The 14,175-nt window shown below is 53.3% G+C and overlaps 1 protein-coding gene and 1 long non-coding RNA gene across 5 annotated transcripts in view; one reads left to right on the top strand and one right to left on the bottom strand.

Moving 5' to 3' along the window:
• Window positions 1-489: 489 nt before the first annotated feature.
• The window catches only part of PPM1L (protein phosphatase, Mg2+/Mn2+ dependent 1L), a 313,084-nt gene continuing 299,398 nt past the window's right edge, over window positions 490-14,175 (top strand). For 3 of the 4 annotated variants that reach the window (XR_011969136.1, XR_011969135.1, XM_072618578.1), the window contains exon 1: window positions 984-2,324. Coding sequence is in view for 2 of the 4 variants with exons in the window: in XM_072618578.1 (XP_072474679.1) it covers window positions 1,926-2,324 (399 nt within the window). In the remaining 2 variants the exon portion in view is untranslated. Of the gene's footprint in view, window positions 660-983; window positions 2,325-14,175 lie in introns of those variants that run through there. The other variant, XM_072618579.1, reaches the window with a different exon arrangement.
• Window positions 4,918-9,879, bottom strand: LOC140510178 (uncharacterized). The gene is made up of 2 exons (XR_011969137.1): window positions 6,905-9,879; window positions 4,918-5,687 (listed from the first exon to the last, which is right to left on the bottom strand). It is a non-coding gene; the product is annotated as an uncharacterized lncRNA (long non-coding RNA).

Raw genomic sequence — 14,175 nt, 5'->3', positions numbered from 1 at the left:
GATGACCAGCGTCCAGACCAGTCTGCCAAGGTGGGGGGCTCTTCCCCAGGGTCCGATGCCCTCGGAGTCCGGCTTCGGGGGCGAGTCACCCCTTCGGACCCACCTGGGCGCAGCACGGATGCGCTGGGGACCAGGGGCACACAGCAAGCACTTAATAAAGGCGCTGGCCTCACCGGCCAGGAGCTGACCCTCGGGGTCCGCACGCCCAGGGCACCTCCCTCCGCCCGCGGGCAGCCGGGGGGGGGGGGGCCCAAGGCAAAGAACAAAGAACTCGCCACCCGCGGGGGCATCGCCAGGGGGAAGCGTCGGCTCCACGCCCCTCCTGACCCTCCCCGGGGCAGCGGCTCCTCGGCGCGGCTCCTCCCTCCGTAGCGCGGTCCTGGCCGGGGGCCGAGGCGCGGGGCCCCACCGGAAGGCGCGGAAGGCGCTCGCGTCCGAGGAAGTGCGTCCCTCCTCGCTTGCCTTATGCCGGGCACACCGCAGACCGCACCACTGCGCGCTGGGACGGAGGGGGGAGGCTCACGTGCAGCTTCCGATCCCAGCGGGAGGCGGCGGCTCCGGGAAGCCTTCGGCCCACGAACCGGACCCGGGTCGCACGGTGCTTCCCCAAGATCGGGAGCGGGCGCAGGACAGGGATCCGCGGGGGGCAGGCGGCCGAGGTAACGTCCCCCGTGCCCTTTCTCCTCCCCTCTCAGTTTTCCCGGGCCGAGCGGAGATGGGGTGGTCCGCGGGGGAGGGGAGGTCCCGGGGTGGCGGCGCGTGCCCGCCGCGGAGCCTCGCTCCTGGACGGCTCCCGGAGTTGGGGGGAGGGGGGGGGACCGGGACTGAGCGCGTGCCCCTGAGGGGCGGGGCTTGGAGCAGGGGGCGGGCCCTGGAGCGAGCGCGAGGGAGCGCGCTCGGGCCGCGTGAGACAGAGAGGGAGGGAGGGAGGGAGGCGGAGGCAGGGCCAGGCTGCCGGCGGCTCTGAGGGACAGTGCGGCGTCGCCGGGCTCCGAGCTCCGAGCTCCGGGCTCCGGGCTCCCCGCGCCTCCGCCCAGGCTCTTGCCAAACTTTCTCCAGGCCCTGAGCGGCGGCGGCGGCGGCGGGGGCGGCTGCTGGGAGGCGTCCCGGCGCGGGGACTCGCAGGGCTGCTGCGGGCATCGCGCCTTCCCGCAGCCTCTCCTCCTTCTCCGCCTCACCTGCCACCGCTGCCCGCGCCCTCCGGGGCACGCCCGCGGGCACCCCGAGGCGACACCCGCTCCCCGCCGGCCGCCGCGACAACTTGAACTTGAGCGGCGGTGCGGGGTCCCCAGTGCCCTCCCCGGGCAGCGGCGCCTGTCTGCGCTGCCGCCACCGGGCACCGCGGGCATCGCTGCCTAGGGGCCCCGGGGAGGAGGGTCAGGTGGGAGCCCGGGCCGGGCGGCGGGAACAAAGGGAGCGCGGCGGCCCCCTTGCACTTGCGCTCCACTTATCGCTCCCTCGCGCTCTAGGACCCCAGGACCCCAGGACCCCTCGCTCCCGCCGCGCTCTAGGTCCCCAAGACTCCGCTCCCGCCGCGCTCTAGGACCCCAGGACTCTGCTCCCGCTGCGCTCTAGGTCCCCAGGACCCCTCGCTCCCGCCGCGCTCTAGGACCCGAGGACTCCTCGCTCCGCTGCGCTCTAGGACCCCAGGACCCCTCGCTATGCCGCGCCCTAGGACCTGAGGACCCCTCGCTCCCGCAGCGCTCTAGGACCCCAGGACTCCGCTCCCGCCGCTCTCTAGGACCCCAGGACTCCGCTCCCGCCGCGCTCTAGGACCCCAGGACTCCGCTCCCGCCACTCTCTAGGACCCCAGGACTCCGCTCCCGCCGCGCTCTAGGACCCCAGGACCCCTCGCTCCGCCGCGCTCCAGGACCCGCGCAGCCTTGGGGAGCGCTGGCCCGAGGCTGGGGCTTCGGCGCGGATAGATGATAGAGGACACGATGACTCTGCTGTCGCTGCTGGGCCGCATCATGCGCTACTTCTTGCTGAGGCCCGAGACCCTCTTCCTGCTCTGCGTCAGCCTGGCCCTGTGGAGCTACTTCTTCCACACGGACGAGGTCAAGACCATCGTCAAGTCCAGCCGCGACGCCGTGCGCATGGTGCAGGGCAAGGTGGCCGAGATCATGCAGAACGAGCGGCTCGGGGGCCTCGACGTGCTCGACGCCGAGTTCTCCAAGACCTGGGACTTCAAGAGCCACAACGTGGCGGTCTACTCCATCCAGGGCCGCAGGGACCACATGGAGGACCGCTTCCAGGTGCTGACCGACCTGGCCAACAAGAGCCACCCGTCCATCTTCGGCATCTTCGACGGGCACGGTGGCGAGGTAGGCCCGGGCGGGGGTGCGGGCGTGCTTGGGATGGGGTGGCCCTGGGGGTGCGGGAGGCGCACAGTGATGGCCAGAACCGGGAAAGTGTAAGGGGGAGCCTGAGAGAGGAAAGCCGCTGACGGCCCGCCGACGCTGAGGGTCCGAGCCTTGGGGTTTTGTTCACTTTCTTTTAGCCGAGGCTGGAGGGTCGGACCCCGGGCTGGAGCGGCCAGCTGCGCCTGGGTTCGCGGGAATGATTAAAGTGTTCAGTGTAAACGCCCGGAGCGCTCCGGACCCTGCCTGCCCCCTGTTCTCTAGTCCTTGACCCGGGTGTCGAGGGAAGCGCCGACCTCGGCTTGGCCCGAGGGGCTTCCGAGTCCAGGGCATGGCTGAGGACCCGACTGGCCCAACCCTTTCCGCATCCCTTGCCCCTGGACGGACCCTTAGGGAGGAGAGCGAGCCCGCGAGCCTGAGCTTCCTCTGAAACTCTCAGCTCTTTCAAGAGGTGCCAAGGCAGGCGGGGGCTCCCCGAGGATACCCGGGAAGGCTCCTCCAGGGGGGCGAGGCATCGGACAGAGCAGGGGGAGCCTGGCTCCCCTGCTGCAGGATCCGGGGCAGCTAGAGGGACAGGATGGAGAGCTGGGAAAGCAAGGGGGAGGGCAGCGCTCCTTGGGGGTGGCTGACCCTCCGAGCCGTCCTGAGATGTGCCGGACTTCCGGGAAAAACCCTAATATCCCCCTGCCCCCTCTCCCCCTATGCCATAGCACTGAACTTGATGGCCTCGGTAGGCGAATGTCAGCCTGCGTTTACGCCGAGACTCTCATTTATTTCATCCGCTCTCTTCCTGCTTCTGCCTGGGTCCTCTGCTACCTCCTTAACTCCCTTCTCTCCTCTGTCTTTTCTTTTCTTTCTGTCCTTGCCCCCTGCCTCTGCCACCCCTCAGCTGCCCTGCTGCTGCCCCTCTGCCACCCCTCTGCCCCCTGCCTCTGCAGCCCCTCTGCCACCCCTCTGCCTCCTGCCCCTGCAGCCCCTTTGCCGCCCCTCAGCTGCCCCGCTGCAGCCCTTCTGCCCCCTGCCTCTGCCCCTGCCACCCCTCTGCCCCCTGCCTCTGCAGCCCTTCTGCCACCCCTCTGCCCCCTGCCTCTGCAGCCCCTCTGCCACCCCTCTGCCCCCTGCCTCTGCAGCCCCTCTGCCACCCCTCTGCCCCCTGCCTCTGCTGGCCCTCAGCTGCCCCTCAGCTGCCCTGCTGCAGCCCCTCCGCTCCCTGCCTTTGAAGTCCTCTCTCTCCACTGCAGCTCTTGTCCCCCTCCTTCCTCCCCTCCCATTTGTGTCCAGCTGCCTCTTTTTCCCTAGACATCCTAGACAGTGAGGAAGCCCAAGGAGCTTGCTAGTTTGTATCTATTTGTTTGCTTTGATGCGACTATGCCAGATTCCAACTTTCCGTTTGTGATGTGTGATGCTTGTTGTTTGATCTTCCTCCTCCTTTCTTCCCTCGCCGCCTCAGGTACCCCCCTACCCCTAACCCCTTCCTCAGTTTCTCCTTTCCTTTCCGTGTTTTTACTGTTTGTTTTATGTCGGGTTTTGAGGACCAATTTTGGTTTCCTAGGAAAGATAGCGTACATATTTCTTTTCCAGTTACATTGTCTCCTCTAATTTTACCCCAGCATTTTACATACAATCCATTGGAATGATTTCATTGTTTGTGATTCCGTCCCGTTTTGGTAGTGAAGCATTTCTTCCTGGGACAGAGAAGAAAAGGGAGGGAGGCTATGGATTAAGTTGTGGCAGGTGTGTTTACCTCACTGGTGAGGACATCCTAACATGCCTGTTTGATAAGACTCCAAATGCCTTTGGTGATTTCAGAATAATGTCACGATCTTATGTTTACAAGCAGGTTTCCCAGGGCAAGTTTATGTTACAGTCATTAGCAGTCCCTGACCCTCTAAAGATCACAACCAGTCTTGGGAAACCTCAGCTTGATTTTAAAAAGAGAAGTCTTGCTTTGTTTACCCAAGATCTTTTCCTTCTATAAAGTCAGATGATCCTGTGTGTGTGTGTGTGTGTGTGTGTGTGTGTGTGTGTGTGTGTTTGGGTTTGGACTGGAAACTTCATTGGTGCAGGTAGGCAACTGTCCTGTAATGTTTAGTTGAAGCTACTTTGGGGTACCAAGAGGCTAAGTGACTTGCCCAGGGTCATAGTCAGTGTGTCTCAAAGGAAGGACTTGAGCCCAGATCTTCAGAGGCCAATCATTCCTCCATTATACCTTGCTACCTTACACAGTGTGTATACTTGTAAATGTATTAATAAGAGTGCATTTTATTTTTAGATGTTCCTTTTAAGACTTGAAGTTTTTGAATATGGTCATTTGGGTCAGGTTTGTCTATATATTTGGGGCCTGGATGGTTGTGTATGAGTGTGTGTGCATGAGAGCGTGTTTTTAAGTCTCTAAAACTTGGCACAGTTGATGCCTCAAAGGAAAATCAGTTGGGTGTGCTCACGTTTTCAGATTGAATCCTTTTCTGTTTCTATCCAGTGGTTCATGTGTCTCCATGAAAGCACCAGGTAGGTTTACGATAAATGCTTCTGTTCTAACAAAAGCATTTTACAAATACCTGGTTTTGCATTTTAATTTTTTCCCACCAGAGAAAACAAGGTTGTTGTTAGCAGACCACGAAGCACCTACTTTAGATGTCTTCCATAAAAAAAAAAAAAGAACCTGGTGCTTTCAGAACACTTAATATCATTAGCATCACTTTCTTTTTGTTCAAACAGTGCAGTCTGTCAGACTTGGATGAGGACTGACTGCTTGGCTTGTGCATCCTTCCTGCCTTCATCCCGCTGGCACATCGCATTGTTTGGAGATGAAGGAAGGGTGGCATGTCCTGGGAATGAGGGGCCGAGGGTGTCTGTTCTTTGCCTCTGGCTTATGAATGATGGACAACCACAGGATACAGCCTGATTCTCGCCCCAGCTCTGTTTCTTCCCCAGGCTTCGCGTTTGGGGCTCCTGATCCACAGACACTCACCCTTTGGGTTGGATGCCCATCCTCATGCTTCAGTTTTGTTTTTTGTTCCCAAGGTCAGGTACTTTGTGGAACGGGTCTGTGGGTTATTTTGCTGCATTCTTCAGGGTTAAAACCAGAAAAAATGTCAGTGTTGCATCAATTGATGGGAAGCACCGTCATTTCTAATGTTTTACAGTGCTCTAGAGGCTCCTTTCTCTGTCAGGTCCCCATCTGGCTTTACCCATTTATGATCTTTCCTTGGAGAAATGTTCCTTCCTGGGCCTCAGTCTCCCTCTTGCTGTCTCACATGGACTGAAAGTATCTGGAATCAGTTGTTATAGGCCCCTTATATGCGTGGATCTTGTTTCTTGCTGTTTCTGTGAAAACACATCAAGAGCATTTCGTTTTGAATGATGTTTAACGTTTCCAGTCTTTGTCTTTGGAGGGAACTCATGGCTTCACATAATACTCTTACAGAAATCACTTGTGCAGGTGGCCTAGGAATTCTGGGAAAGAAAAACAAGACAGAAAGTGTCCAACACAGAGTTAAGTGCCTGTGGTGGCGTGTTCAGTTAAAATTTGATTCCCATGGGACCAGTCCTTCAGCGGACAGAGGACCTGAATTTCTGGCCTCCACCCAGTGCCCACTGTCTGACTTGGGGTCAGCCTCTTTGGTCCTTAATTTTCAATTCGGTTCAACTAGCTTTCTTGTGCTGGGTGCATGTGGTGCTTTGGCTGGTCTATGAAGACAGACTTGAAAACTGGTCTGAGCCTTCCAGGTGAGCAGTGTCTCTTAAAGGGCTCTGGTAGGTGACCTCTGGTGGTACTTTCCCCTTCAAATCTATGAGCCTAAGTTCTTAACTCAGCTTTAAAAAAAAATTTCTCAAACAGTAATCTTTAAAAGTTAATCTGTTTCTAGTATTTAGTGTTAGTGTTGAGTCAACAAGTGTTTAGTAAGCCCTTACTGTGTGCCAGGGACTGCACCAAATTCTGGGGATGCAAAGAAAGGCCACAACAGTCCCTGCTCTCATGGAGTTCACAGTCTAAGAGAGGATACAAGACATGTACAACACCATTGGACACTGATCTCAGGAAGGGGGATTGGTGTAGAGCCTTGCCAGAAGCCAGGGAAGCTGGGAGTCAGAGGTGGGCGGGGGGCATTTCCAGATGGAAAAGCCACCATGGCAAGAGTGTCATGTGGGGGGTGCATCAAGAAGGTTGCTGCCCCTGGAGCATTGACCAGCACAGCGGTGTGGTCAGACGTACCCTCAGAAGAGACCTCTGGTAGCTGAGTGGGAGGGTGGATTGGAATGGGGAGAGACTTGAGGCAGGGAGACCTCCCGGAAGGTTAGTGCAGTGCTCCAGGGGGAGGTGATGGTGAGTAGACCCATGGGTGGATGACACATTTATTAAGTACTTACTGTGGGTCAGACACTGAACTGAGTATTGGGGAGAAGCAAAGCAGGATAGTCCCTGCCCTGAGGAACTCATTCTCCTGTGTGAAGATAACCCCTGAAAAGAAGCTGGAGGAGGAAAGCTCAGGATGGTGAGGAAGCCAGAGGGACCAGCACTGGGTGGGGTTCGAGGAACTCACCATCCCAGCCAGGCTGGCTCCTGGGGCAGAATCTGAGATTCTATCTGGGAGCCGGAAAATGCTCTGACAACCTTTGGGTGTTGGCCTTGTTGGATGATGTCCTCTGTGCTGGGAACCTCCTTTGACAGGCCTGGGGTGGACTGACCCCTGTGGCAAGCGCTCTTTGGTGTGACAATCTTACCTGCCATCTTGCCTAAACTGGTACCAAAGATTAGACAGTTTGCCAGGAAGGAGAACTTTCTGTGGTCTCTTATAAGTGGACAGATAATTTGTCCTTTCCCTTATCCGTCCACACTGAGACATTCCCTCTGCCCACACTTGGTAGTAGTGCCTGTTGGGTCAACCAAAGGTTCAGGATAACAAGATCTTTCTCCCCTTCTCAAAGGAAACAGGCAGCTCCAGCAACAGGATTGATTGTGCTTTTAATGAAAGGGCAGAGGCTTTCACTTGCTTGAAGAGTGTGGCATGCTGCCTGCCCCTGGGGGCACTGGGCTTACTTGCTCAGTGCTTAAGGGCCTATCTTTTTTCTTCAAGTTTTCATTTTACTTACTTGTTTAAAAGCCTTGACATGCACACGCTTGATTTGTGTATTGGATGGCCAGAAGTCTTTCCTCAGCATGACTCTTTACTGAGTTTAGTCTCTTAGCTATCACCAAATTTACAGTAGCAGCTCCAGTGACTAGTTGCTTATGCTGTGCTAGGCCTGTTCCTTTTCTCTCTGGGAGCTGGAGGAACCAGTGTGAATTAAGGGAAGAAAAAGCATTTATGGAACACTCAGTGGCACCTCAAACAATGCTGAGGGCTGGGATGCAGATACAAAAGCAGAGATAGGCCATGCCCTCAGGGAGCTTGGGTCTCATGAGGAGAGCCTTGTTCACAGAGGGCCACTTTGGGTCAGAGCAAAGGAGCAGTGTCAGAGGGGATTGGTTATGGCTCCAGAGGGTATGGAGAGGGTGTGTGCAGTTGGGGGGAGTGGTGTAGGGTGGTCAGGAGTAGGGCGTTCCTGAAATCATGGCCACGTGAGGCTGGCTGGCACCAGTCAGGATAGCAGGTGTCCTGGAGTAGAGATTCTGGAGGTGATGGATTAGCCCTCTGTGGTCTGTTCTTTGGTCTTCTTACAGATGAGTAAAGGAAGAGTGGACAAGCCACAGGAGCATGGAGAAGCCTGGGGAATGGGGGTCAAAAGAGGCCTAGCCCTTGAACTGCGTAGTAGTGAGGAAGCTGGGCCTTCCAGCAGACCGGCCAGGACAGCAAATACACAAAGCTGGGGAACTGTGTGCCAGGTTCAGGGCACTGCCAGGAGGCATTAGATTAGATGCTGGTGGTGGTAGGCTTTAAATGCCACGCTGACTAGGCTGTATGTTAGCCGAGGAGCAGTAGGGAACCACAGGAAGATTTCTAGGTCTGTGATTGGGTTTGGGCTGACTTTCTGTTTTCAAAAAGAGCCAGAATGAGAGCAAGCCTAGGAAACCGCACTTCTCCTTTTCTGCAGCTTTCCTGTTTTGTTCAGGAAGCTCTGGGAAGGTCCAGAGCATCTTGGCTGAATATGCCTGGGCATGAGCTCACACAGCCTTGGAAGCCAAGTACCCAGAAACCCACATCCCCATATGTCAAAGATGCACCACTGGGGACCCCACCCCCACCCCAGCCAAAGAAGTTCTAGCTCATGTAGGAGGGAGGCCTCCATTACTTGTGATCACTGCAGACTCAGGAGTCCTGGCTCGATGCTGAGAGTGTCCTGTGGGGGTGGTCATTCATTTATTGTCATTGCAGCCTCCTCGCAGCCCAGGAGTAGAGAATCATCATACCTCTTATGGAATAATAATACAGTGTGATGATTAAACCTGCATGGAGGGGTTTGTGGTCTGCAGTGAGCTTCATGGACATTGTGGCCTGTAGCAGCAGAATTGTTAGCCTTATTTACAGGCTGGGAAACTGAGCTAATAGCTGGTAATAACAGCTCTTACTGTCATTAATAACATATCCCTAGAACCTCACAGTTTGCAAAATGATCCTCACAGCACAGATGTTAGGTGTGTACATGCTATTAATGTCCCTATTTTTCATTTGGGGAAACTGAGGCAGGGGGAGGTTCCATGTGTTGCCCACGGTTGCACAGGTGGTGAGTGTTTGAGGTCTTACAGGAACTCAGGTCTTCCTGACTGCCCACCTTGCCACAGAGCTCCCCTGAGAGCTTGTGAATTAGCTTCATTTACACGACTTCTGCCTGCCAGAGCTGGAATCTGAGGCCAAGTGTTCCAACCCCCTGCTAGAAAAAGCTTCCGTTAAGAGACAGATGATCACAGCTGTTTTCAGGGCAGTCCTTTTCATAGGCGGTGTTCTGTTGGAGAAGGGTCCATGGTCTTGCAGGCGAGGGGAGGCAGAAAACGAGGGAACTTTGTCTTACTATTGCCCCAAGATTGAGGCATGGAAAGAGAACCCCCATTTCCAGGCTTTTATCCCAGCAGAGTTTTCCCAAGAGGGAGAGCTTGCTGTTGTGGCTAGAGAGATGACTTTGGAGTTAGGAAGTCCTGGGTTTAAGTGTTCGGTCATAGACCTCCCAGTTGCGAGCCCCAGTGCCCTAGCATCTCTTTATAAGAGTGGGGTATGGTTGGGTAGAGAAAAGAATCATGATGCCTTAGAGGTCTGACTTTCCAGGGTAAGCTAGCCCCGGGGAAGATGGCAGGAGGGGAGCAGTTGTTCCTTTTCTTAAAAGTCAATTCCAATGAAAGTGAAGATTTAATTAACAAATACATTAGCTGTCCTGGTGCTTGTTTTACTCCTGTTTCTTAGGATAAGGCCAGGACCTGTGACTTCCTGGACCCATAGAGGGGAGCCCAAGGGTCCCCCAGGCAGTCCATAGGTGTCAGGTGGACCTTTGACCCCCAGCCCTGGGATTTGGAGCCAAGTCTCTGTCCTGCACCATGCTGCCTCCTGGCATTTTCTTAGAACACTGTTGGGGGAGTAAGCATTTACTGAGCATCTACTGTGTGTCAGGCAACATGCTGAGTGCTTGTAAACTCATTTGATCCCATTATTATGTCATAGTTGAGACTGAGGCAAAAACAGGTGAAGTGACTTGTCCAGGGTCATGCAGTTGGATTTGAACTCAGGTCTTCCTGACTCCAGGGCCCATGCTCTCTCCTCTGCGCCACCAGCTGCTTCCATAATCGCTCTCATTCTTATCATATAGATCTACCCCTAGCAAATCCCTGGGAAGATTTTGAACATTACAAAGTGTTAATGAAGTATTTTTATTGGCATTTTATACATAGTGAACGAGCCATGAGGGTTGGGCCCTTTGCAAACATGATTTTCTTTGTTCCCTTGATAGACCTAGGAGGTTATCTGATATGCCTCCTTCCTTTTACAGATGAGGAAACTGAGGCCCAGAGTGGTCGTCCCATAGCTAATCACATAGGTCCCAAGTGGCAGAGATTGGGTGTGATTGTATTATGGCTGTGCACCTGCTGGATTTTTTTTTGTAGTTATCCAGAATATCCAGCATTTTATCATTGTTCCCTTGGGTAATTTTCAATCAATGAAAGACCAACAGTTCATCTGTTCAACAAGGGCCCTTTTATCCAGTTCCTGGCTTCAGTTGAAAGGCACAACTTTTGGTCATTGGTAATATGATGATTCTCTTCCATTTAACCAGCATTTACACAGTACCTACTGTGTGCAGAGGCAGCATGATATCATGGCGAGCTAGCCCTGTTGCCAGGAGATCCGGGTTTAAGCCCCATGTCTGTGTGACCCTGAAACAAGCTGGTGCTGTGGCACCTCCATCAGTAGAAGGTGCCCATTTCCATTGGGAGAAGATGTTTTCACTTGGACCTCCTGACCCCATGAAAGCTCAGGTCTAGTAAAAAATGTGGACATCACTATTGCTAGGCACAGGGAGATGAGGCAGAAATGAAAAGAACTCTGCCCTGGAGGGCTTACATTCTCTTGTGAGGGAGGAAGGGGGACCGATCCCCTCCCAGATAGAGGAACTCCAACAAGGGGGGCAGCCACGGGCATCAGAAAAGATTTGGGGCCACCTGAGCTGATCTGGGGGAAGGGAGGACCCATCCCTACTGTGGCCATGCCTCGCCCTCCTCTTGCAGCCCACCTGGGTCTTTGTGTTACCTCCTGGGTCTCCTCAAAGACAAAATAAGCCCACAGAGTTTTGGAGTGAAGTTTTGTATGAAAGTGAATCATACTTCCCAAGAGTGTTCCCCAAGGCTGGACTGGACCTGTGACCTCATTAGCCCCCAGGGCTGTCACTGGTCTCTCTGTATTTCTCTAGATCCAGCCCCAGGCTTTGGCTGCCTCCAGACTCTAATCCCTTCACAGCTTGGTGCCTTGCAGTCTTCCCAGCCTCTCTGGACCTGACTCCCCATTCCCACCCAAACTGGCCTTCTTTCTGCTCCTCATATGAGACACTGCCATCTACCGCCTCCTTCCCTTTGCCCTGCTTGTGCCTCAGGCTTGGAATGCACTCTGCTTGTCTGCGTCTCATTAAACGCCATCTACACCAGCTACAAGTGCCCACCGTGCCCTGCTGCCTTGTATGCGTTTGTGTTTATTTGCTTTCTGTTGATACTGTGTGTGCGTCTCTATGGACTGGGCTTCCCCATGGGAAGTTGGCTTCTTGTATGGCAGGGATTATTTCCTTCTTGGGAATTGTATTTATACATGCACAGCAGGGGCTTCATAAATGCTTGTATTTAATTGATATGAGCTACATCTTACTAAAGACAGCTTAATGACCATCCTTATGTAACACTTTTGTGGCTCTGTGGTCTCCCTACTGTGGCACAGATTGCCATCTCTCTGTGGCCTTTGAGCCCAGGTATTTCTTCTCCATAATCTCACCCAGATCTTCCACTGAGGAGCAACCTCCTGCCCACGGTGCCATGGCAACCCTGGGGTTATTGATCCTTCTTCTTCCTCCTCCCCTGCTACTTCTCCTCATCTGGGTCATGCCCCTTGGGCCCCTTTTTTGGAAGGGAACCTCCCAGGTGGGGCCAAAGCGGAGTCAGGAAGACCTTCTCAAATCTGGCCTCAGACACTGACTAGCTGTGGGACTCTGGGCAAGTCACTTACCCTCTGTCTGCCTCAGTTTCCTCAACTGTAAAATGGGGATAATCATAGTCCTGACCTCCCAAGGTGGTTGTGAAGCCCAAATGAGCAATCACTGTAAGGCATTTAGCACAGTGCCTGGCACAGCGTAGGCACCATAGAAATGTTAGCTGCCACTGCTACTACCACCCTCCGCTACTACCACTGATTTGTGGCAAGCCTGCTTATACCTACTGCTATCCACTATAGTGTTCCTGGAAGTGTTGTTTCCTCAGGTATTGGCGTGTCTTGTGTTTTTTTTTTAATTCACGTTCGTCAGTGCCTCCTGGTTTCCTTAGCCCCGTCTAGCACCTTTGGTCCCATGTGTATTTCCATCGTCCTGTCGAGGGTTCCTAGCTCAGAAAGGCTAAGGGTCAGCCAGTAAGGGCCAGAGCCAGGATGGACACAAACTGGTAGTTTTCTCCAAGCTTAATGGTTACAATTTGTGCCGAACGGGCAATGAAGTGTTGAAGAAAATCACAGGGGTTCCTTCTTCTGAGGAGCTGCCAAAGGCAGCCATTGTATTGTTAGTGTGTTGATGGATCGAGAAGCAGCTTGGTGATGTTTTTGTCTGATGGCCAGGCTCTTTTTGCAGCTTTTCTCTTTCCAGTAAATTGGTTTGCAGGCATTAGGTAAATTAGGTGCCGGTCATAATCATTAGGATATTATCTCTCGGTTAATATGTGGGCCATAGACTCATAGCAAAAAGTATAATTTCATTAAAAACATTCTCACAGAATTGCTGCAGGCCAGAAGGAGAGGCTGGGTTGGGGGCTGGGGGGGTAGGAGAAGAAGGTTTATCTTGATCTCGGAGTACTCTGGGTGGTGAGCGAATGCAGCGCTATAGGAAGGAAGCTGTAGCCTTATTGTTTGTGTTGGTCAAATGAACGAACTTGGGTTGAATGCAGGCTGCCGTGTAAAGTGCCAGTCACTCTACTGCCGATACAAATGGATTATGATGGGGAAACATCGCCAGCTGTGAGCTGCTGACGTCTTTAGCCAGACAGGGGACAATGGTCCATCCGTCCTGCCTCCTGTCCGAGGTCCTCCCCTCCCGTGAGGAGTCGGGTTTTTGCATTTGCTTTTCTGTGATAACATTTCTGTCCTCATTTAGCTTTCTGAAATTTCCAGTTGCCAGAATGGTTGGTAGAGTTTTAATGCCCCGTGGCAGGAAATTGGAAATGTACAAGGTCTCCTAGTAGAAATAGAATTTATCCTCAGCCTAGCTCTTGGTGAGTTGGCCCTTTAATGTAAAAACTCACCGAACATTTTCTGTTCTACTGGATGTGAAATGGCCCTGGGGCAGCGCATGTTTGTTCTGATAAGTGCCCAGGCCTTTGCCTTTATGGTCTATTCCCTTTTAAAGTTTAAGACATTTTAATTTTCCATAAGGCATTGGACATTTCTAGGCCAGGCCACTTACTAGTTTTCAGTCTAATAATTTTTTGCCAGTTGATAGGTCTATTGATCTTAAATTAAATTTTATTTTTTAAATTTATCTTTTAAATTAATTCTTTCTTGTCTCTTCCACCACTGTTGGAAAACCCTTCTAATAAATACACATAATCAAGCAAAACTAATTCCCCCATTGACCATGAAAGCATCTTTTTTAATGACTTCTCGATGAGCTCAGCTGGCACATTCCTAGCATTTACCATTTTTGTTATTTGAAGGTGGTTCTTAATTCAAGTACAGCATGGAAACAGACCCTCTGCCGATCTGCAAGCTGGGTCACTCCTCTGGGGCAGATGGCTCAGGCCCTCTGCATTGGTAAAATCCTGAGGGGCTTAGACTCCAGCTGGCTGGAGTTCTGGAAGAGGCAGTGCTGGCCCTCTGCATTGGAGTCAGGAGACCTGGGAGCAGGTCTGAGCTCTGCCATCTGTAAAACAAATGAGTTGGCCTGATTGGTGGCTTCCAAGGCTGAAGTAGTGATCCTGTGGTTGCTATGACTGGACTACCCTCCTAGTCCCCTCATTTCTTTACTGGACAACTGGATGAGTACAGTGCTGGAAATTAGCAATGGGGTGAATTTGTTTCCCTCCCATAAAAGGACGGGAGGGAGAGAACAGGCATTGTTAAGAACCTCCTCTGTGCCAGGCACTGTGCTGAGAGTTGTGGATACAAAGAAAGGCAAAAGACAAGCCCTGACCTCAAGGCACTTAGAG

Source organism: Notamacropus eugenii, chromosome 6 (genome assembly GCF_028372415.1).
Source record: "Notamacropus eugenii isolate mMacEug1 chromosome 6, mMacEug1.pri_v2, whole genome shotgun sequence".
Classification (NCBI taxonomy): domain Eukaryota; kingdom Metazoa; phylum Chordata; class Mammalia; order Diprotodontia; family Macropodidae; genus Notamacropus; species Notamacropus eugenii.
This window is presented reverse-complemented; position numbering and strand designations above follow the sequence as displayed.